General features: G+C 42.7%; 1 protein-coding gene across 4 annotated transcripts in view; it reads left to right on the plus strand.

The window, feature by feature from the left end:
* LOC121540283 (nuclear factor 1 C-type-like) overlaps positions 1–25,383 on the plus strand; it is a 121,321-nt gene that overhangs the window by 14,281 nt on the left and 81,657 nt on the right. For all 4 annotated transcript variants that reach the window (XM_041849043.2, XM_041849044.2, XM_041849045.2 and 1 more), the window contains exon 2: positions 22,261–22,792. In XM_041849043.2, the coding sequence (XP_041704977.1) occupies positions 22,261–22,792 (532 nt within the window). The remainder of the gene's footprint in view (positions 1–22,260; positions 22,793–25,383) is intronic.

The following is a 25,383-nucleotide window of genomic DNA, read 5'->3' on the forward strand; positions in this document are numbered from 1 at the left end:
GCCCATTGGGAGAGAGATTCAGCCACAGTGAGGCTCAGTGGTTTGATTTTCAAGGAGCAGTCAGCCCACGTCTCAGTGAGTGGCTGCACAAGGCCTGATGGCTCCAGCACAGCTCTCAGGGCAGGTTTTTCTTCCTCAAAACACTTACAGAAGAGAAAGGGAGCTTGAAGAACAGGCTTTGTGGAAGGCTAAGAGCAGTGCCCTGTTGTGGCACGACAGGGATTAGGGAGATTAGCCCACTAGTATGTTATGTAATTGAATGTAACTGTTAGGGATAGAGCCGCAAGGGACATTGTCAGGACTCACTGCTGCTTGAGAAATCACAGAGCCACAGACACAGAGAGAGGGAGAGACACAGAGAGAGAGGGAGGGAGAGAGAGAGTGCAAGAGGTACAGAGAGAAAGAGAGAGAAAGAGAGAGAGGGAGAGACAGAGAGAGGGGATGGGCTGTTGGCCCGCCATAATCAGGTCACTCAGTTCTCTTACCTAGAATGGCGTTGTGGATGAAAAGCTCTCCCAATCTGGTTCAGAGTTAGTTAAATCTGGAAAACATTGAGTGGAAAGTCAACAGAGATTTATCCATTGCAAAGCTGGTCCTAATGATATTTTGTTTTGAAGCTGATCCCTCTGGTATGCTCTCTGAGATAAAGAACCATGTTTATTCTATTCAATCAATTTCTATGAATAGACAGACACACATTGATAGCAGGCCTAGGTTTAATATGCGTTTTGGCAATTGTACTTCATTGATCCTGTTCAGATATCCTAGCAGAGTGAGTTTATATGACTTCAGCTCATTGTCATTTTTTCAAAATTATTCACGTAAGCCTCCAAGATTTCTCTATTTGCATTATGCAATGACCAGTATGGAAAACAGAACTGAAACTTCCATCAACAGCGACAGATTATTGTGAAATAGACACAAATTGCTTATTGGAAATTTGTGACAGGCACACGATTTTGAATACAGTGCATTTCAATCACAGATAAAGACAGTAGGTTACTTAAGACAGAGAAGATAGGAGGGGAGGATGGGTGGGCTACCGTCTAGCAAACCCAAACGTTGCGTGTTCGAATCACGTCATGGACAACTTTAGCATTTTAGCTACTCTGCAACAACTTACTACTTTTTAACTACTTAGCTAGCATGTTAGCTAACCCTAATCCTAACCTTAACCCTTTAACTACTTAGCTAGAATGTTACCTAACCCTAACTTTAACCCCTAAACCTAACTCTAACCTTAACCCCTAACCCCTAACCCCTAGCCTAGCTAAAGTTAGCCACCTAGCTAGCCTAGCTAACACTAGCCACCTAGCTAACATTAGCCACAACAAATTGGAATTTGTGTAATACACACAAAATGTGTTGTGAAGAAAAATAATACACATGGACTTTTTCGTGTGCCTGTCACCAATTTTAAATAAGTAATGCCTAATTAATAAGCTGTGATAGTGTGTTTGATCAACTATGTACTTTTATGTGCTTTAATTCAATAGAAAAGTACATAAATCCTAGTGTAATTCTCTATTTCCCTCTATTTCTCTATTTTTGTAAAAACATTATACCTGCTCCTCAACCAAATGTACAGTACCAAGCCAGAGGCTGCAGGTGTTGCTAGCACTCATGGAAGGGAACTCACATTCTTTGACAGCAACTTGGTTTGTTAGAGCTGGAATAAAACTCTCACACTTATTTCTAAAAACCTGTGCCTTAACCGATTTTGATAAGAAAAGCTTCAAACTTGGATGGATAACTGTCAATCATTCCTGAAATTCACTTCTGACTCCATATCCTCCTCTTTTTGACTGATACATTTTTCATAATTCTGCCCTCTCTCTCTCTCTCTCTCTCTCTCTCTCTCTCTCTCTCTCTCTCTCTCTCTCTCTCTCTCTCTCTCTCTCTCTCTCTCTCTCTCTCTCTCTCTCTCTCTCTCTCTCTCCCTCTCTCTCTCCCTCCCTCCCTCCCTCCCTCTCTCTCTCTCTCTCTCTCTCTCTCTCTCTCTCTCTCTCTCTCTCTCTCTCTCTCTCTCTCTCTCTCTCTCTCTCTCTCTCTCTCTCTCTCTCTCTCTCTCTCTATCTCTCTCTCTCTCTCTCTCAGATATGTTCCCCTGACATAGAGGAGTGGAGAATGGAGATGTATATATATAGAGAGAGTGAGAGAGCGAGAGAGAGTGAGAGAGAGAGAGACCTAGTTAATTTCTCCTGGATTTTCCACAGTAGAGAGCTGAACCCAATTCAATTTCCCCTCTAATGTGATGAAAGCAGTGGAGATGAGAGGACAGGGTGTAGAGGAGACAGGGGCTTCTCCGCCTGTCCCTGGACCAGTCAACCCCAGACCAGGAGGCTACTGAGGCCCCTCACTACTCACTGGCATAATCAGCCAGTCTTTGGGTCCAGTCAGATCACCTGTTTTTCCATCATTCTAATCATAAGTCATCTTACAAATCATATTTGATGCTATGTATGACCCCACAATACATAAACATCTTCTATAGAAACAGAACGATCTGTCATGTCATGTTTATTTGTCAAATGCACACATTGTACACAGTACTTTGAAATGCTTCACCGGTTCGTCTGTGGTCTGCTCTTCACCACAGTCAGTTTATTTACCTGTCTTGTTTGGGTTATTCTCCGTTGAGCTGGTGGAGGACTGTTCTGTGCTCACTGTTCATTGGCACATTACACAGGCGGGTTTTAAATGGCTGTTGACTACTTTCCCAAAATGTTTTGTGTTTTTTAGCAGCATGATAAACATCCATTATTAATCCAGCCATGAGTAGCTCTGCACAGGGTTCATGTTGACTTTTTATACACAGTGTACTGTAATAGTGGCATCAATATTGTATAGATATGTTCCTTTGTATTTGCAGGAAGGGAAAGGTACTGTGTTAGGTCTATTGCATATCCTGTACTTGCACTGTACAATGAGATTATGATTGACTATGCTACATGGTACAACTTCATCGGTTCAACTTTGAGTGTAGCCTACAAAAATAACAAACAATCCCAAAATATGAATATTTGACATAATTGTCTAGTTTACAAAATGACATTGTTTCTCTCTCTCTCTCACAGAGGCGGAAATGCTTTGAAATGGAACAGTTCTCAAATCTGTGTCCACTTAATTGAAGAATATTGAAATGTAGAAACAGCTGGAATGGAAATAGTATTCAGAGACTGTCCTTTCATTTATTTGGACTGGATGAGATTAGGATGAGATGACAGTCAGATGATCTCCGCTATTTGTTGCTTACCAGGTCCATGCTATCAAGATGATTTAAAAACTATAAGCCATATACCTAATAAAACAGGTCACTCCAGTAGTCTGTGCTTAACTGTTATTACTCTGGGGAATCAGAATAGTTTTCTGAAGATTAAATAGCAGAGTGGTTGAGTTTCAAATTAAGTCAAACAAGCAGTAGGCCCATGTATGTAGAGGTCTGTTTTTCCTGGGTATGATGTACGTGTGTCTGTGTGAGTACAGTATGTGTTGGAGAACCCTATCAACCCTATCTCTGGGTGACAGGAGGTAATTGGGTCTGCTGCTATCATGTTCACGTGGGGAGGCATGATGTGTCCACATGCCTGCAGTCACAGTGTCTGCTCTACATTGGCCCCCTCTAAAAGTTATCGATGGGCACAGGAATTTTCAGTCTTGCCACCGGCTGCTGTTATATGAAGTCTGTTACACACATTTATTTTTTTCGCTAGGCCATCTTTGTATGTCTATGGGTTCCCTGGGTTCGTGGTTTATGATATCTACGGCAAGGGAAATACCAGGATAACATCTCTGATATTAACTCTGAATCAAAGGCCAATAAAACCAATGTTATATGTGCACAAGTGTAACAAACTGGAACTATCAATTGCATGAATGGAAATTATACAACAGCACCACTAGAATGTTCTGTCATGATGTCATGAATACGTTTTTATATTATTACTCATTGATTACTGAGCGAATAACAGCATCTATGATTCAAGCTCGCTCAATGGGCCTTTAGAGTGTATTTGAACCCAGAAAGATGTCACTTAGTCCGATGCGTGTTTTGATGGATGTCGTGCGATGCAGATTGCAGATGGTGGCATCTTGTTCATGTCGGCCATGTCATAATGTGGAGTGGCCCCCGGCAATGCAGTCTCATTGTCAGTGTGCATGGCCTCAGAAATTATTTTAGTCCCGGGGTCATGTCCTGTCTGACCTGGCCATTGAGGTGGGGCTAAGGCAGGAGCTGGGCTTAAGCAGGGCTCAGTGTGCTGGTCAGTGTCTCCCAGGCCTGGGACTGTAGGGTCTATAGGAGGCTATGGGAGTCTATGAGACGGCACATATTATCAGGGTCAAGGGGGACTTGGGCACTTTGATCCTCTAAATTAGAGGCCAATTGTTTTCCGCTTAACAAGGTCAGAACTCAAGTGGTTATGTAGCATTGCTAAAACATTTTGCTCTGCTGTGAGATTCAGCAATGCATCACTGAGGACACCTGACCAATAATGCTGTTCTGAGCCATGTGGTGGTCCCAGTGCTTGGAAGGCTGCCATGGTGCGTCCTTTATTTAAAGGGGAGATCAAGCTGATCCTAACAGTTATAGGCCAATTTCTATCTTGCCCTGTTTATTAAAAGTGTTGGAAAAACGTATTGATGTCTATTGTATTCTCTCTGGTACGCAATCTGGTTTCCGCTCTGGTTATGGATGTGTCACTGCAACCTTAAAGGTCCTAAATGATATCACCACTGCCCTTGACTCTTAAGCAATGTTGTGCTGCTATCTTTATTGACTTGGCCCAAGCTTTCGATACAGTAGACCATTCCATTCTTGTGGGTCGGGTACGGAGTATTGGTGTCTCCTGAGGGGTCTCCTGCCTGATTTACTAACTACCTCTCTCAAAGAGTACAATGTGTAAAGTCAGAACATCTGCTTTCTCAGCCCCTTCCTGTTACCAAGGGAGAACCCTAAGGCTCGATCCTAGGCCCCCCACTCTTCGCAATTTACATCAACAACATAGCTCAGGCAGTAGGAAGCGCTCTCATCCACTTATATGCAGATTATACAGTCTTATACTCTGCTGGCCTCTCCCCAGATTTTGTGAACGCTCTACAACAAAGCTTTCTTAGTGTCCAGCAAGCTTTGAAAATCATACTGTCGATATTTGGTTTAAATGGTATATAATATAATATAATATAATATAATATGATATAATATAATATAATATAATATGATATTATATTATATTATATTATATTATATTATATAATATGCCATTTATCGCCCAAGCCTAGTTATGGTGTATCTTTTGCGTTTTGTCCTACTTTTTTTTTTTTTATCCCAGCCCCGTCCCCACAGGAGGCCTTTTGCCTCTTGCTAGGCCATCATTGTAAATAAGAAGTTGTTCTTAATTGACTTGCCTGGTTAAATAAAGTAAAAAAACAACAACAAAAGGATAATTGATCAGATAGAGTATATATGTCTACTCTGTAGCCTAGATAACACACAGAAAAAAAACACTGTCTGTCAGAGAGAGAGAGAGAGAGAGAGAGAGAGCTGGGAAAGAGGGAGAGCAAAAGGTGTTGAAACGCTATCGATTTTGAGACGTGACTCCCCTGTGTCATTTTCTGTTATGCTGCACCAGTCAATGGAGCTAATGTCTGACTGCCTGTCTGTTTCAAGGGCCCTACTAGCACACCTGTGATCAGAGCCGTGCTGGCGGTGTTGTCAGTTTCAATGGCAGGCTGCAGCAGTGGTCTTGTTCCCACGCTGAGGGTCTAACAACCTAACCGTGGTGTTGATCTCAGCTGCAGTCTCATCCTGCTCTCAGAACTTGACTTTCAGTCCTCACTCAGTCAGCATGGGTACAAACCAGATAATTTCTTGCCAGCTTGCCTCTCTCTCTCTCTCTCTCTCTCTCTCTCTCTCTCTCTCTCTCTCTCTCTCTCTCTCTCTCTCTCTCTCTCTCTCTCTCTCTCTCTCTCTCTCTCTCTCTCTCTCTCGCTCTCTCTCTCAGTATGAACAAGCCAGGGGAGGGTGGGAGAGGAAAGATGCAAAGTAAGTTCTTTGAAGTGAGACACAGACAAAAAAAATAATCATATTGCATTTCCAGGAAAGTGGGCTTATCAGGAGTTTCACCTTGAATCAGCAGAGTATTTTCAGCTTGGGTTCATCATTCTGGCACTGACGGAGGCGGAGAGATACGTTTGTATTGTTGCTTTAAACTGGGTAATTGTGAATCTGTATTCTCACTAGGACTGGGCGATATGGCCTAAAAATCATATCTAGATTATTTTCAAACTTATGGGCAATTCACAAATATATATCTACATTTTTAAAAATATTTTCTCTAAATAAGCTTTGTTGTACAATTAAGGTCAAATACATTGCATTTCAAACAGTAAGCAATAATCTAATGAATTCAGGGCTTGTGAAATTTTACCTAGGCTAAATATAAGCCTTCCACAATCATAAGACACACTAATAATGTAATTATTTTGTCAACATACTTTAACCTGCTTTTTTGCAATATTCACTGATCTGGCTTTCAAGTCTATGAAAATGCCCTTTTTGTTACAAATTTAACCAGAAACATGCATAATGCACATTCACTTCTTGTAGCAGGAATAATAGAAAATGAACACAGGTCTCATAAACAATCTCACAAGCACAAACCCACATGCTAGTGAGTAACCAGCTAATCTTTATAGGAATTTTTACATTTCAAGTTTAGCCTACTTGGATCTACACTGAACAAAAATATCAACACAACATGTAAAGTGTTGGTCCCATTTTTCATTAGCTGAAATAAAAGATCCCAGAAATATTTCATACGCACAAAAAGCTTATTTCTCTCAACGTATTTGTTTACATCCCTGTTAGTAAGCAGTTCTCCTTTGCCAAGATAATCAAGAAGCTGATTAAAAAGCATACATCATTACACAGGTGCACCTTGTGCTGAGGACAATAAAATGCCACTTAAATGTGCAGTTTTGTCACACAACACAATGCTACAGATGTATCAAGTTTTGAGGGAGTGTGCAATTGGCAGGCTGACTGCAGCAATGTCCACCAGAGCTGTTGCCAGAGAATTGAATGTTCATTTCTCTACTGTAAGCCGCCTCCAACGTTGTTTTAGAGAATTTGGCAGTACGTCCAACTGGCCTCACAACCTTAGACCACGTGTATGGCGTTGTGTGTGCGAGCAGTTTGCTGATGTCAACGTTGTGAACAGAGTGCTCAATGGTGGCGGTGAGGTTATGGTGTGGGAAGGCATAAGCTACGCACAACGAACACAATTGCATTTTATCAATGGCAATTTGAAGACACAGAAATACCGTGATGAGATCCTGAAGCCCATTGTGAGGGCCATTTTTTTTTTAAAGGTATCTGTGACCCCCCCCCCCAAGTCAATACTTGTCTCTATAAGCTTGGCACATCTAGCCACTGGGGTTTTGCCCATTCTTCAAGGCAAAACTGCTCCAGCTCCTTCAAGTTGGATGGGTTCCGCTGGTGTACAGCAATCTTTAAGTCATACCACAGATTCTCAATTGGATTGAGGTCTGGGCTTTGACTAAGCCATTCCAAGACATTTAAATGTTTCCTCTTATACCACTCAAGTGTTGCTTTAGCAGTATGCTTAGGGTCATTGTCCTGCTGGAAGGTGAACCTATTTAGCGAAATCCATAATTCCTTCAATTCTGACCAGTTTCCCAGTCCCTGCCGATGAAAAACAGCCCCACAGCATGATGCTTCCACCACCATGCTTCACTGTGGGGATGGTGTTCTCAGGGTGATGAGAGGTGTTGGGTTTGCGCCAGACATAGCGTTTTCCTTGATGGCCAAAAAGCTCAATTTTAGTCTCATCTGACCAGAGTACCTTTTTCCATATGTTTTGGGAGTCTCCTACATGGCTTTTGGCGAACACCAAACATGTTTGCTTATTTTTTTCTTTAAGCAATGGCTTTTTTCTGGCCACTCTTCTGTAAAGCCCAGCTCTGTGGAGTGTACGGCTTAAAGTGGTCCTATGGACAGATACTCCAATCTCTGCTGTGGAGCTTTGCAGCTCCTTCAGGGTTATCTTTGGTCTCTTTGTTGCCTCTCTTATTAATGCCCTCTTTGCCTGGTCTGTGAGTGTTGGTGGGCGGCCCTCTCTTGGCAGGTTTTTTTGTGGTGCCATATTCTTTCCATTTTTTTATAATGGATTTAATGGTGCTCCGTGGGATGTTCAAAGTTTCTGATATATTTTTATAACCCAACCCTGATCTGTACTTCTCCACAACTTTGTCCCTGACCTGTTTGGAGAGCTCCTTGGTCTTCATGGTGTCGCTTGCTTGGTGGTGCCCCTTGCTTAGTGGTGTTGCAGACTCTGCGGCCTTTCAGAACAGGTGTATATATACTGAGATCATGTGAAACTTAGATTGCACACACGACTTTATTTAACTAATTATGTGACTTCTGAAGGTAATTGGTTGCACCAGATCTTATTTAGGGGCTTCATAGCAAAGTGGGGGAATACATATGCACGCACCACTTTTCCGTTATTTATTTTTTTGAATTTCTTGAAACAAGTAATTTTTTTCATTTCACTTCACCAATTTGGACTATTTTGTGTATGTCCATTACATGAAATCCAAATAAAAATCAATTTCAATTACAGGTTGTAATGCAACAAAATAGGAAAAACGCCAAGGGGGGTGAATACTTTTGCAAGGCACTGTAACTTGGCAGAACAGTTCAATTGTTCTGTCCATCTCCAACTGTTTGAACAGAATGCTAGCCTGTCCACTTTGTTCAGATGTTGAAATCAAGTGGCCTACCTTATTTCTCAGAATGAGAACGAGTTGCCAATTCCTTACATAATTGTGTTTTATGCTTATTGCACATTTATAAAACAGACTAGACAGCTAGTATAACAGTCTTTTGCTACAATGTTGAGCAGTTGAGACATAAAAAGGGTACCGTTAGAATGTTTAACTTCTCCTCTATTACAGTTAAATAATGTCGCATTGTGTTTTGGTGTCCTTATGACAGATTATGTTGGACCAAACCTCTAATGCAAATAGCGTGTTGAAACCGCTTGTCCGAGGGGAAAAAGTGATATCTCGTCTTTGTTGTTGTGAGTGGCAGGGCCCCCCTTCCCCACTTCCCAGCACACCATCATTTTCTGTAAGCAAATCCATGCACCAAGATGCAATTTGACGTGTGGTAAATGTACTGTTGAAGAAAAATACCCTTTATAATAAAGCCATAATAACGTTGGCCATGTGGCATAGGCTACAGTTGAGCAGAAGCGTTTTTAGGATTTCCACACATGGGGATTTGGTTTTAACAGGGTCTGGAAAAATATCAGCGTTTAAAAACAAATTTCATGCAACGCTACATCATTTACATGACAGAAGACAGAATATTAATCCCACACAAATTACCGAAATGAGTGGCTACTCTGACAAACTGAGATCAATCTGGTCTTGAATTCAAACAAACAATAGACTAGGCCAATGAACCGACACACAGATTATACAATATTAGGAGGCAATATACAGTGGGGAGAACAAGTATTTGATACACTGCCGATTTTGCAGGTTTTCCTACTTACAAAGCATGTAGAGGTCTGTAATTTTTATCATAGGTACACTTCAACTGTGAGAGACGGAATCTAAAACAAAAATCCAGAAAATCACATTGTATGATTTTTAAGTAATTAATTTTGCATTTTATTGCATGACATAAGTATTTGATACATCAGAAAAGCAGAACTTAATATTTGGTGCAGAAACCTTTGTTTGCAATTACAGAGATCATATGTTTCCTGTAGGTCTTGACCAGGTTAGCACACACTGCAGCAGGGATTTTGGCCCACTCCTCCATACAGACCTTCTCCAGATCCTTCAGGTTTCGGGGCTGTCGCTGGGCAATACGGACTTTCAGCTCCCTCCAAAGATGTTCTATTGGGTTCAGGTCTGGAGACTGGCTAGGCCACTCCAGGACCTTGAAATGCTTCTTACGGAGCCACTCCTTAGTTGCCCTGGCTGTGTGTTTCGGGTCGTTGTCATGCTGGAAGACCCAGCCACGACCCATCTTCAGTGCTCTTACTGAGGGAAGGAGGTTGTTGGCCAAGATCTCGCGATATATGGCCCCATCCATCCTCCCCTCAATACGGTGCAGTCATCCTGTACCCTTTGCAGAAAAGCATCCCCAAAGAATGATGTTTCCACCTCCATGCTTCATGGTTGGGATGGTGTTCTTGGGGTTGTACTCATCCTTCTTCTTCCTCCAAACACGGCGAGTGGAGTTTAGACCAAAAAGCTCTATTTTTGTCTCATCAGACCACATGACCTTCTCCCATTCCTCCTCTGGATCATCCAGATGGTCATTGGCAAACTTCAGACGGGCCTGGACATGCGCTGGCTTGAGCAGGGGGACCTTGCGTGTGCTGCAGGATTTTAATCCATGACGGCGTAGTGTGTTACTAATGGTTTTCTTTGAGACTGTGGTCCCAGCTCTCTTCAGGTCATTGACCAGGTCCTGCCCTGTAGTTCTGGGCTGATCCCTCACCTTCCTCATAATCATTGATGCCCCACGAGGTGAGATCTTGCATGGAGCCCCAGACCGAGGGTGATTGACCGTCATCTTGAACTTCTTCCATTTTCTAATAATTGCGCCAACAGTTGTTGCCTTCTCACCAAGCTGCTTGCCTATTGTCCTGTAGCCCATCCCAGCCTTGTGCATGTCTACAATTTTATCCCTGATGTCCTCACACAGCTCTCTGGTCTTGGCAATTGTGGAGAGGTTGGAGTCTGTTTGATTGAGTGTGTGGACAGGTGTCTTTTATACAGGTAACGAGTTCAAACAGGTGCAGTTAATACAGGTAATGAGTGGAGAACAGGAGGGCTTCTTGAAGAAAAACTAACAGGTCTGTGAGAGCCGGAATTCTTACTGGTTGGTAGGTGATCAAATACTTATGTCATGCAATACAATGCAAATTAATTACTTAAAAATCATACAATGGGATTTTCTGGATTTTTGTTTTAGATTCCGTCTCTCACAGTTGAAGTGTACCTATGATACAACTTACAGATTTCTACATGCTTTGTAAGTAGGAAAACCTGCAAAATCGGCAGTGTATCAAATACTTGTTCTCCCCACTGTATATACAGTATATATACACTACCAGTCAAAAGTTTTAGAACACCTACTCATTCAAGGGTTTTTCTTTATTTGTTAGTATTTTCTACATTGTAGAATAATATTGAAGACATCAAAACTATGAAATAACTCATATGAAATCATGTAGTAACCAAAAAAGTGTTTAACAAATCAAAAATATATTTTATATTTCAGATTCTTCAAATAGCCACGCTTTGCCTTGATGACAGCTTTGCACACTCTTGGTATTCTCTCAACCAGCTTCATGAGGTAGTCATCTGGAAAGCATTTCAATTAACAGGTGTGCCTTCTTGTAAAGTGGTTATCCCACTGGCTATAAGGTGAATGCACCAATTTGTAAGTCGCTCTGGATAAGAGCGTCTGCTAAATGATGTAAATGTTAATGCGTTTGAGCCAATCAGTTGTGTTGTGACAAGGTAGGGGGGGAGGGGGAGTATACAGAAGATAGCCCTATTTGGTAAAAGACCAAGTCCATATTATGGCAAGAACAGCTCAAATAAGCAAAGAGAAACGACAGTCCATCATTACTTTAAGACATGAAGGTCAGTCAATACGGAACCTTTCAAGAACTTTGAAAGTTTCTTCAAGTGCAGTCGCAAAAACCAGTGCTATGATGAAACTGGCTCTCATGAGGACCGCCACAGGAATGGAAGATCCAGAGTTACCTCTGCTGCAGAGGATAAGTTCATTAGAGTTACCAGCGTCAGAAATTGCAACCCAAATAAATGCTTCACAGAGTTCAAGTAACAGACTCATCTCAACATCAACTGTTCAGAGGAGACTGTGTGAATCAGGCCTTCATGGTCGAATTGCTGCAATGAAACCACTACTAAAGGACACCAATAATAAGAAGAGACTTGCTTGGGCCAAGAAACACGAGCAATGGACATTAGACCGGTGGAAATTTGTCCTTTGGTCAAATTGGAGATTTTGGGTTCCAACCGCCGTGTCTTTGTGAGACGCGGTGTGGGTGAACGGATGATCTCTGCATGTGTATTTCCCACCATAAAGCATGGCGGCATATGTGGGAACTCCTTCAAGACTGTTGGAAAAGCATTCCAGGTGAAGCTGGTTGAGAGAATGCCAAGAGTGTGCAAAGCTGTCATCAAGGCAAAGGGTGGCTATTTGAAATATAAAATATATTTAGATTTAGATTTGTTGAACACTTTTTTGGTTACTGCATGATTCCATATGTGTTATTTCATAGTTTTGATGTCTTCACTATTATTCTACAATGTAGAAAATAGTAAAAGAAATAAAAACCCTTGAATGAGTAGGTGTTCTAAAACTTTTGACAGGTACTGTATATATATATATCATAGTCTACAGTAGGCTACTAAATACAATTTCCAGTGGCACACTGACTCACTTAATGATGAAGATGAAGCCATAGGCTACTCACAGTGATGGCCGATGCCCTCGTTGTGGCAATAGCCTATATCAAGATGAGCTACTTTAAAAAACAGTGCTGCTCTTAGCTACAAATTTGGAATCTTTTATTTTCAGCAGTAGGGATTTGCTTTCCAAACTGTACGTTTTTCCCGCAATTGTATTTTGAAATCTGCAAAAGGCAGCTGCAACCAACCATAGAAATATAATCCATAGATGGCAGTTCCTATTTAAGTCAGGACTGGCATCCATTGCTAGTGTACCCATGAGTTTAACAGTCAAATTTCCAGGGTAAGAAGTTACAAAACCCTTCTATGGATTATATGTCTATGGCCACAACGCAACAAGCTGTAGCCTATATTTGGCGCGCATGCTGCCCAAACTGCAGCCTTTCCGACTGTAGGCATACCGGTAACTGCCAAAATAAAGGAAACACTTGAGTAAACAAGGGATACAAAGTATATTTTATGGTGTGGAGTGCATTTTCCTGGCATTGTTTAGGTCCACTTGTAGAATCAATGCCAAGGCGCATTGAAGCTGTTCTGGCAGCTCGTGGTGGCCCAACACCCTTTTAAGATACTTTATGTTGGTGTTTCCTTAATTTTGGCAGATACCTGTATGTACTTGTAATAAAACTTAAATCCACAGTTATTTTTTATAAATAATTGATTCTCTGTGGCTAAATTATGCTCTCTGGTGTATTTTGAACATTGAGAGCAGGCTCCTGTGGTTGGATTAAAAAAAAAGTATTATTAATTTTTTTCCTCTTGGGCCCAGCCCTTGACTCACACATTTGAACAGTCACATTTATTTATTATGCAGTTTTATTAGATTTTTTATTAATCAGTTACCCAATCAAGGCAGGGCCACCCAGTTACACACGTGGGCCCCCTACCTCCTCTCCTCCCCCCTTCTGATGATTAGCAGAGCAGCAGCAGGCAGCAGCACCCGGCTGTCTACACTCATTGAGAGTGGGCTCCTGTCGTCATGACATTACACAAATTTGCTATCTTCATTTGACCAGTTTCTCACAGCCGGAAAATAATCATGTAGCAACAAAAAATTTGCATTATTATGTGGATTATAATTAATGGACATTTTTGTAGCGGTTGATACAAATCAAGTCTGACATTTAAAAGTGGAAATTACAAACTTTAGAAGCCTTTTTAAACCTTGAATACACTACAATTAGCATTTCCTGATGCCTGGGGAAATTATCTAAGGCAACAGAGTGATCAAATTAAGAGAGTAAATCTGTACATTTGCATTTTGATCCCAATGTCACAGTTTACTTGGACTACTGGAACGGTTAAGATGCTGTGATTTCTTGAACGGTTCAGGAATCTTGAGATTTGCAATTAGAAAACCTACCCCCATCATTCCCATGCTACTAAATGATGTTTTCTCACGTTGAAAGGACAATGTTTTGAAGACGAGGCAAGACTACATTATCAGTTACTATCTCAGGATGTATTTTACTATAACAGCCTTTTGCCAAGCCTAGACAGCCAGACTCTCACATGTTCAACCGTCCTATGTACACACAGACATGCATGGTCATTACCTTACAGTCTCCTTTCCCACGTTAGGGGCTCTCATGGGATGTGTTGAAGGCTCACAGAGGCCCCCTGTGGCTCCCTAATCTATCAGACATAGGGCCCGTATCAAATCAGCCCAGACACACGGCTGCTTGTGCTGCTTAAACCCAAGGCAGAGGCAGGGAAAACACTACATGACCAAAAGTATGTGGACACCTGCTCGTCAAAATCATGGGCATTAATATGGAGTTGGTCTCCCCTTTTTCTGCTATAACAGCCTCCACTCTTCTGGGAAGGCTTTCCACTAGATGTTAGAACATTGCTGCGGGGACTTGCTTTCATTCAGCCACAAGAGCATTAGTGAGGTTGGGCGCTGATGTCGGGCGATTAGGCTTAGCTCGCAGTCGGCATTCCAATTCATCCCAAAGGTGTTTGATGGGGTTGAGGTCAGGGCTCTGTGCAGGCCAGTCAAGTTCTTCTACACCGATCTCGACAAACCACTTCTGTATGGAGCTCGCTTTGTGCATGGGGCATTGTCATGCTGAAACGGGAAAGGGCCTTCCCCAAACTGTTGCCACAAAGTTGGAAATACAGAATCTTCTAGAATGTAAATGTATGCTGTAGCGTTAAGATTTCCCTTCACTGGAACTAAGGGGCCTAGCCCGAACCATGAAAAACAGCCCCTGGACCATTATTCCTCCTCCACCAAACATTGGTTGGCACTATACAGTTGGCACTATGCATTGGGGCAAGTAGCGTTCTCCTGGTATCCGCCAAACCCAGATTCGTCCGTCAGACTGCCAGATGGTGAAGTATGATTCATCACCCCAGAGAACGCGTTTCCACTGCTCCAGAGTCCAATGGTGGCGAGCTTTACACAACTCCAGCTGACGCTTGGCATTGCGCATGGTGATTTTAGGCTTGTGTGCGGCTGCTCGGCCATGGAAACCCATTTTACGAAGCTCCCGACGAACAGTTCTAGTGCTGACATTGCTTCCAGAGGCAGTTTGGAACTCGGTAATGAGTGTTGCAACCGCGTACAGACGATTTCGCGCTTCAGCACTCGGCGGTCCCTTTCTTTGAGCTTGTGTGGCCTACCACTTCGCGGCTGAGCCGTTGTTGCTCGTAGACGTTTCCACTTCACAATAACAGCACTTACAGTTGACCGGGGCAGCTCTAGTAGGGCAGAAATTTGACGAACTGACTGGTGGGAAAGGTGGCATCCTATGACGGTGCCACGTTGAAAGTTACTGAGCTCTTCAGTAAGGCCATTCTACTGCCAATGTTTGTCTATGGAGATTACATGGCTGTGTGCTCGATTTTATACACCTGTCAGCAACAGGTGTGGCTGAAATAGCCGAATCCATTAAGTTATAGGGGCGTCCACATACTTTTGTAAATATATTGTAGCTCCGTCAACATAAAGCATGTATTGTTAATGGCATGCAGTGGAGTTAATGAGGTTTATTTGCCACTCAATTAATAGCAAAGAATGATGCACCCTCACTACTTTCACTGAGACTGTGGGAAACAGATGCAATGTTCAGTGTTTTCTAAGAAGAAGCACCATGGACAATGGTCGTATTAACCCGCTGTGGGAGAGAATGAGTGAACTGTTAATCAACACTAATAAACAACTTTGACGTGGAAATTGCAGATGGATTTTCCCCAGTATTTAACTGAGTCATAGTAAGCATGGCGTGTCTGACTCTGAACTCATACCTCCGCATAGTGAGCATGGCGTGTCTGACAGAACTTATACCTCTGCATAGTGAGCATGGTGTGTCTGACTCTGAACTCATACCTCCGCATAGTGAGCATGGCGTGTCTGACTCTGAACTCATACTGCCACATAGTTAGCATGGCGTTTCTGACTCTGAACTCATACCGACGCATCACAAAATACTGTTTGTTAGATCAACATTTCAAAGGTCAGGGAGTTCCCTTTCAGTTGACAGAGCACCTCCAAAGCTGTAGCCTCCATGTGGGACAGCGAGGGAGATCAACAGTGAGCTAACCCAAATACTGCAGTGAGTCTTCCCTCCTCTGTAGCTTGCTGCCTCTGTTCGAGTGCCCATCCCTCCTCCCTGCCCTCTATTGTCATTGTGCGTGGTTGAGGGCTGACTCAGCAATTGTGCAGCTACTAGGCAGGATGACTCACTACTGGAAGTCAACACAACATCCCCTTTGACCCACTTAACATGCACAGCCATACCACGGCCCTACTGGAAACAGGCCGACACACTTTCCCTAACTATTTATTACTCAGTAATGGAGCTAACAGTTATTTAGATATCTACATTCAATATCACACAGGGACATTCCTGTAATAGAGATGTGTGAGAGTGGTGCAGTCTTGGGGTTATGATTGATCATTTGTTCTTGAGGAGAACGATGCTTTTCACATCATAACTGACCAAGGAAGGTTTGCCTCTGAAACGAGTGGAATTGAGCTGATGGTCTGGAGGAGACAGACACTGCAGACACTTTCATGGATGGTCAGTGTCTAGCCGGTCACACCCTAGTCTTTAGAAGGCCTTTGGTACTAGCCGAGAGCATTTTTCGGATTCTTGGCAATCAGCTGTTTTAGTATTCTACGACCATTAGCATTGAAATGAGAGAGGGAAAGAGGGAGGGAGGGGCATAGAGAGGGAAAGAGATTTTGCCATTTTCATCCAGAGGCTCTGGTGATTGCTGCAGTTACAGTGGGCAGGGAGGAATCCTTGTCATGAAAGCTTAGAAAGGCATACATTCAGAGCTTAATAAATTCAACATCACACTTGCCTGGATAAAGAGAAAATGGAAAAAAAATACAGCTCTTCAGTTTAAGTTGATGTTATAATACCGTACGTACAATATTCACAATGTAAAATAGGGTAAGGCCTTCCTGATGACAAAGGTGGTAGATTCTGTAGAAGTCATTTGAAAGTTCCACAGCTAAGATTTGTTATTTCATCACCTGTAAGAATACTTTTCCCCCTCTCCTTGTTTGCCTGGGTTGTGACACGTGCTTGGCACAAAGTGTGACCATGGCAACATTGTGCATCTGACCACAACTCCACCATTCTCTCATCCGCTAGAAAGACCAACCCCACTACCGATTCCTCTCTCCTCTGAAAAAGATTTGCAAAGAAATTACATTCTCTGTTTAAGACATAATAAAAATGGTATCCGAGCAACGAGCAGGAATAAAAACACATCTCCCTGGACTCTGCAATAACAAAATGATTCAATTACTGCACAAATACAGCTGTGATGGTCATGTCTTTCCTCTGTGCGCAGGGCTCTGGACTCAGGTTATTTCTGGCCACTCTGATTCCAGTCAGTAGCCAACAGTATATACTATTGAATGACCAAACTGAGATAGGTGCACAGGACAGATATCTCAGCAGGCCTCTGCTCTAAGCTGAGCTGCCATCAGACCCAGGCTCTGATCAAAGATCTGCAGTTGGTCTGCCATAGGGAACACATTCATCACCTCTGTTTATCAATAACATTCTAATCATCAGAGTATAAACAGATCTGAAGTCAAGGCAACCTTTTGATTTTGATTGTAGGAAAACCAGAGCATTCCATTGGAGCGGGTCCAGGCCTAATATGGAAAGGAGAGAGTGGGCCTGCTTCTCAACTTCTTCACTCCACTCCTTTACTCTGCACAGCTTTTTCATTCTCGTCTTTCATTCTGTAGTTAGGGATGGATCGACATTTACAGATCGGTTACCTGGAGGAAAATGGGGGAGGGTCATGCTTTTTCAATTTCAGTCAAGGGGAGTGTTTAGTATTTTTTTAATCTAGTCCAGGGGAGGGTCATGTAATTTGTAATTGATGAAAAGTCTATATTTCTCAGCGTTTTAGAATTAGTTGCTTATTAGGCTATACAGTATATCGATGTGTGCCTGATGCCACCCCTCATCTCTGATTCTCCACTGGGCGCGCAATATCAAGTGCGCCTATTTGTTTTTGATAGGCCTAGTCCAGAAATTCACTATCTTGTGCACGGACTAGCCTATAGCCCAGGGTTCCCGACCATCCGCTCAAGAACAAATCGGCCTGTGGCTGAATCTAGTTGATGATCCCTGCTATAGCCTATGTTCTGTTCAGTTTGAGAAGGAGAGCGTGAAGATGAGAAGGAGGACCGGAGGTCAACTTTGATAGTTTGCTACTACTATAATAAAATGTTATTGAAAACAATATGTTTCTTGCCCGTTAGGTATCTATCAGAGTTATTGAACTCACAATAAGCCAGATTCGAATAACTTACATTGTCGTGCTGAAACTTGAAGCAGCAGCCGCAGCACAATCAATCGGAAATGATCAGCTCATGGTGCTGAAAGTAGGCAAATTTGAGTAGGCATAATTCATTTAAACCGTACTCATTTTTAATTAGACTTTACTAACCACAAGAGGGTTTTGTGTTGGAGCCTATGTCTTCCTATTTAAGAATTAAGAGGTAGGCCTACCTGTTTGACAGACAAAATTAGGCTATAGGCTGCTATGTCCAAAGATTTGTCTGTCAATTCCTCTGTGTCAGTGAAGGCTGTTAAGTTAAAACCAAAACTCGAATTGAGGGGGTATGAGAGGGTGGCAAAAAGCACAGGCCTACCCCTTGTTAGTTTAAGATTTAGAAGAAAATAAAAGGATCAGATTATATAAAGTGATCTATAACAGCGCTTTGGTCCGTGATGCTTTATGCTAGAAACAAGTTGTAAAATACCCGGGAAAGACGTGACTCCGATGCATATGGGGATATCATTGTTTCATTTCTTTGACATTCAGAGGCTGAGCTACAACATTCTATAGCCGAGGAGACAGAAAATAGACTTTGCTTGGGAAGTAATCTAATTCTGTCACTATCAATTGATTAAGCTATTCACTTTCTATATAGAAGATGTTTAAACCCAGACAGCATTTAGGGAAACACTTGTGACCTACACTTGCTGGGTTAAGCCACGGAAGAAGAGTAGCCAGCAGTTAAAGCTTAAATTCTAGGGTGGAAAGGTAGGCTTAACCTTTGAAAGTAACATGCTCAGATTCCTAATGACGTCTCAGATTGAATTATTTGCAAACAGGGACAGTTTCGTTGCAAACAAGTCACACTGATTTGGCATGGGATAAATATGATAAGATGAACACATAGGCCTATCTCTCTGTCCATTCTTAGCCTGTAATTTGGGTAACTTGTGTGGTATTAAAAAAGATTCTGCTAATATGTAAAATGACACAGAATTGCAGGAAATACAACCATATATTCATGTAATGCTTTTACTATAAAGGAGATCTTTCCACCCCTACTCTTGTCCACAGTGGTCTGCAAACCCACAACCTTCTGGCCCGCAGCCCTGTGCGCTATCAAAATTCCTGTGTTGCCATGTAATGCTACAGGACGAAGAACTGCATATCTAAGGCTCTGGTCTGTCCAAGAAGTGAGGGTAAATGGTAGACACGTTCTCTGCTATCCACTTTGTTTTAATTATTATTTGGGGTATAGAGGAGGGTCACTTGTTTTTTTCCAAGCGTTCAGGGAGGGTTTAGGTAAAAAATATATTTTGCTGAAGGGAGGGCCATCCATTTTCATTTCAGAGAGGTCCGATTTTCTCCCTGTAACCCTTATTATAAATAACGTTTACTACCTTAACATTCCATAAGGCAACACTTGTTTCACCGCTAGGTTCATGGGTACTTTTAAATAATGGTCTCAAACCTCTATTCACCTGTACAGTTTAAAAAACTGTGTGTATTGGGGTGGGGTTGGGCCGGAGAGACGGTAGGGCACAGGGGAAAGAGGGACACGTTTGTGTGGCTAGAGGCTACCATTAGGGGCCTGTAAAAGTCTAGTTTGCATAGATGGATACTGTAGCTAGGGGGTATGTGGATGGAGGGAGCTATGAAAACATAAGAACATCATAAAAGGGGAGGCAGGGATAAGTGGAAAAGGGGGACGTGCCCTAAAATCCAGAAATGCACGTTTGGAGTTCACTCTAAATGTCATGGAAATATTTCAAAAATATGAACTAACCTCAATTAAAGTATATTAGTGTTTACTTTTGCCGCAGGAGTGGTTGGTGTTCATATTCCAGCTCAATGTGTTTAATGAGAGGAACTCTATCCATGGGCCAGGCAGGGGAACATCCATGGTTAAGAGTCTTGTCTGTGTGGGCTAGACTGTTAAATAGGCACCCAATTGAGAAGCATAGCACACATTGAAAATGGACTTGGCCTTGTACTCAAACTGTATCTTGAGTCTTTCCCTCTAAACGTTTTGTGGTGTTATCATTTGGCTAAAATACATATGATTATGAATGCCTAAAATGGAAGCTAATCTCTCTTCATCTTGACTGGAGAGCTAAACGTTAAATAGACATAATGAGAGTTTGTTGTACCCGTGGCATTGTAGAATTGCCTTCTTCTCTTTTTGGAAATTCATAAAGCCACAGATTGTCTGTCTTGTTTCCAGGCCTCTGGTTTCTATCACGAGAGTTTCTCTCTGCTCTATTTGTTAGCTTTGGAACATTTACACAGTAACTCTATCACTTCTCCATGATCCCTCTTCCGCCCCTGATTGTACATACTTGTGTATGTGCACTGTGCATTCAGCAGGCCAAGACAAAGGACTCTGAACCCCGAAATTACAGCTGACTGTTTTCTTTGAACCCTGTTTAGATATAAAGTTGACATAAGTGAAGCGGACATGAAAACACAATTTATCCTGCTGTTACTGTTTAAAATATAATGTATAAATCTGGTTTCCTCTTCTCAGTGGAGTCGCTGCTTTGAATATATTTGTTTTATAACTGTCCTGAATAGGAACACAGTGAAGCCAGACTGAATAAACGTTAAATAAAGGATGCTCTCTCTGTGCCACCACAGATGCTTTATTACGATTAAACTTTAAAAAGCATAAACCTTATCATACAGAATGCCCTCAAGGACATGATGCATCTTTTATTTAATGCAAACAGTAGTAAAATAATACACTGGCCATCCCTGGATCAAATGAAACGTTGGTGTGGGAGGAATGATTAAAAAATATGTATCTGAAACTGATGTCGTCTGCTTGGAGCAGGCAGCCGTGGTTGAGAAAGCTGGAAGCATTTAAAATGTTGTGCTGCTGAGAGCAGTGCTGCAGACTGTTTATTGCATGAGCTCTTCAGTGTACCACAGTCATGTCCAATTACGCTACCTGGGCCGGCTCCTAGGGCCTGTATGGGCTCTCTGATGCACCTTCACACTCCACTCCAACCTCTGTGTGTGGACACCAAGCAGCCCATAAAGACTCCATTAATCAACACATTAACCCTTTGAGGAAGGAGATCCTAGAATGTTCTATTTTGGAATTTTACAGTTGATTGAAAGAGATGATGATCACTGGAGAGTTGATATTGTGACATCGGTATTCAACAAAGGGTTAAACCTCATGGACACCAGGGCAAATACACACAACCAAAAGGGAAGCATGAGAAGTGGCTTGTACAGATTTGAGCACTGTACTCGCAATAAATCTTTAACTCTGCTTGTATGTGCTAATTTCATTTTATTATATTTGGATGGATGACCCCTTTGCACACAAGCACTCAATTAATGGGCCTTCATGAGCAAGAACAAACACATACATACATATTCATGCATTTATAGCCTATGATGTGCTCACAAACAAACCTTTGTCTATACATTGTTTGGCTAAACCTGCAGACACGCAAACCCATGCACGTAGGCACCATGCCGACATTTTAGACTATATCGTTTTGCATGTTATATGTGCAAATGGTCTCTGAATGCCTTTTACAGGGCAGGCTAGTGCATATGGGCTTTTTGCTCTGTGAAAATATGGAAGTAATTAGAGATACCAAGAGAACATTGCTCAATCGTTATACGCTAAACAGCAAAGCAACTGTGGCTTGTGAGGTGCCCCAAAGGCATGCAGATGTATATTTTGGTTGTTGAAAATCTGACCAAAAGAAGGAAAATAATCAACAAAACAGAATTGAATAAATGATTACTGTTGGTGGTGGTGTTCCACTGAGTGTGGTTGCACTTTTCTTTATTTACAGTCATTTGTTCCATACACACGTACTGTATACACTGTTAAAGGTTGCGGTTCATACAGCATGGTCGCTCGCTTCTGGTACATTTACGTATACAGTAGTACTCACTCCTTTCTTCTCTTGTCCTGTTCTCCAGGATGAGTTTCATCCGTTCATCGAGGCCCTACTGCCGCATGTGCGTGCCTTCGCCTACACCTGGTTCAACCTGCAGGCGCGCAAACGCAAGTACTTCAAGAAGCACGAGAAGAGGATGACTAAGGACGAAGAGCGGGCGGTGAAGGACGAGCTGCTGGGAGAGAAGCCTGAGGTCAAGCAGAAGTGGGCGTCACGCCTGCTGGCCAAACTGCGCAAGGACATCCGGCCCGAGTGCCGCGAGGACTTTGTGCTGTCCATCACGGGGAAGAAGCCCCCCTGCTGCGTCCTCTCCAATCCTGACCAGAAGGGCAAGATGAGGAGGATCGACTGCCTGCGTCAGGCCGACAAGGTATGGAGGCTGGACCTGGTTATGGTGATCCTGTTCAAGGGCATCCCGCTGGAGAGCACGGACGGAGAGCGCCTGATCAAGGCGGGGCCATGCAACAGCCCCATCCTCTGTGTCCAGCCACACCACATCAGCGTCTCGGTCAAGGAGCTGGACCTTTACCTGGCCTACTTCGTACAGGAGAGAGGTAATGCACTGCACTCACATTCTCACTAGTGTTTATCAAAGGTTTTAGAAGTCAGTCAACTGTTGACCATTTAGAATAGTTCATATATTTCCCCCCATACAGTAACAGCAAATCATTCTTAGGAACAGATTACAGGACGGAAATATCCTTGTGCGTCAGTGTCATGTCAGTGGAGGAAGTATACATAGATGCTGTGGATAGTGAAAAGCTGTTGACTCAGAGGATGATCTTTTGAACAACCACTTTACTGAGTCACAGAGCTGTAGAAGTTGGTCTTGAGAGAGCAAGGGGATACCTAGTCAGTTGCACAACTGAATGCATTCAACCGAAACGTGTCTTCTGCATTTAACCCAACCCCTCTGAATCAGAGAGGTGCTGGGGGGTTGCCTTAATGGGGGTTAACTGCCTTGCTCAAGGGCAGAACAGCAGATTTTAGCACCTTGCCGGCTCAGGGATTTGAACCAGAAACCTTTCAGTTACCGGGCCAGCGATCTTAAACACTAAGCTACCTGCTGCCCTGAGAGAGAGACAGAGACGGATAGTTAGCGAGAGAGAGAGAGAGAGAGAGAGAGAGAGAGAGAGAGAGAGAGAGAGAGAGAGAGAGAGAGAGAGAGAGAGAGAGAGAGAGAGAGAGAGAGAGAGAGAGAGAGAGAGAGAGAGAGAGAGGGAGAGGGAGATAAAGAGAGAGAGAGAAAGAGAGAGAGAGAAAGAGAGAAATTAACTGGAACCAAGTCCTGACAGTGTAAATAATTTTAAATGAGCATGGGTTTCGAATGCCAGCCTCAGAGATGTGTTAAACTGTACAGTGTTTAATAAAAGGGTGTAGCCTGGTAGTTAGTGGGGAAAGTTGGGCGCCAGCTGATGCACAGGGACGCAGGCAGGCTGCCTCTCAGGGCTCGAGCCAGCAGCCATCAGCCAGGGCCACTCTCTGCATCCTCACTGCTACTTGGCTCAGAGTGGGGTGGCCTGGCAGGCTGGTTGGGACCCATGGCAGGGGCCAAGGAAGAGCTGCCCCATCAGAGGAGGCAGCTCCACCCTGGCCCCTGCCATGGGTCTCAACCAGCCTGCCAGGTCACCCCACATAACCCTAACCAGTAGGATAGACACACAACGGGCCTGTGTGCCCACTATTAGGCAAATAGGCTGTTCTATTAGACCTCTTTAGTGGCAGGGAGGAGCAAAGCCTGTCATCAAATACAATTATTATCATAAAAAAGGAATCATCTGCTACTGTCAGCCACTGCAAACAGTTTCGAAATATTATGGGAAGCAATTGGCTCCATATGCAGGTAAAATAATCATTTTGCTGTACAAGATACTGAATGCTGGGAATCAGCACTTCAGAAGACCCTCCTCAGCCCCTCTGTGTGTGAGCAGAGCAGACAGACAGGGTCTTCTTTATGGCCTGGTTGCGTGTGGAGTGTGTGTTTATGTGTGCATCTGAGCGGTCAGTGTGTCAGGATGATTGAGAGTGAGTCTGAGGGGGTGATGGGTGTGTGTGTGTGTGTGTATATGTGTGTGTCTCCACACAGCCTGTCAGACGGCGACCCCACAGCTCAGATTCACACACTGTACTTCTACCGTCCCTCTGCAGCTACGGACGCTCTCATTCATTACCTTCTATCATGTCACCAGCAATATCATCCTGCAATATACATACAGTACAGTACAGTACAGCCCACCCTGTGGTGGTTCCCTGCTATGCACACTGTCCTGGTGTGATTTTTTTGCGAGTGGGTGTGTGTTGTGATGGCTACATTATCAGTAATTGCTTTAATTTCCCTATATATTCAATGTTTGACTCTGAATATGATAGGCCTAAAGCTGAAAACCTTTCTGTCCTGGTCAATCTGCTATATTCGTTTAGATTGAATAAATATGGCCATTCCTGAGGTGAATGGAAAAAGGAAGATGGCAGCGAGAGGGAAGCCTGATAGCTGAGCTAGTGCTGGAAATTATTTCTGTCCTCAACTGTGTGCTCCCAGCTAGCACATAATGCTCTGAGAACAATCCCAGCTAGCACATAACGTTCTGAGAACCATATGTTTCTTAGAGCTTGGTGAGAGTGTGGTTGTCCTATGGTTATTTTGCATACAACCTTCCCACAACTTTCTGGGAATGGTGCTGGATAGTTACTTGGCTTTGGAAAATTCTCAGCATATTTAAGGAACTTGACAAAAAAATATGATTTAATAAAACTTTATTTCATTACTTTAACAGAATGTTTCCTAAAAGTTCAAATGTGGTTACATCTAATTTCAATTTTGGTAATGTTCTAGGAACATTCGCCAACTGGTTTGGCTTTGGGAATTTTTTTCAAATAGTTCAGAGAACGTTAAGAAACAATGTTATTCTGTAGGAATTTCAGTACTTCAGAATAAAGTTTCCTACAGGTTTCCTCATGGTTCTATTTAAAGTCATGTTCTCAAATTGTTCCGAGAATGTTAAGAAAACGTTTCATAAAAACTTTAGTAACGTTAAGAGAATGTTCTAAGCATGTTATTTAAAAACATATTTGTTCTGTTCTCAGTATCAACAAAACTCTCTCTATCCTTTATCTTGTTACGTTTGTTCACGTGTGTTGGCCGCGC

This window comes from Coregonus clupeaformis, chromosome 26 (assembly GCF_020615455.1).
Source record: "Coregonus clupeaformis isolate EN_2021a chromosome 26, ASM2061545v1, whole genome shotgun sequence".
In the NCBI taxonomy this organism is placed as follows: domain Eukaryota; kingdom Metazoa; phylum Chordata; class Actinopteri; order Salmoniformes; family Salmonidae; genus Coregonus; species Coregonus clupeaformis.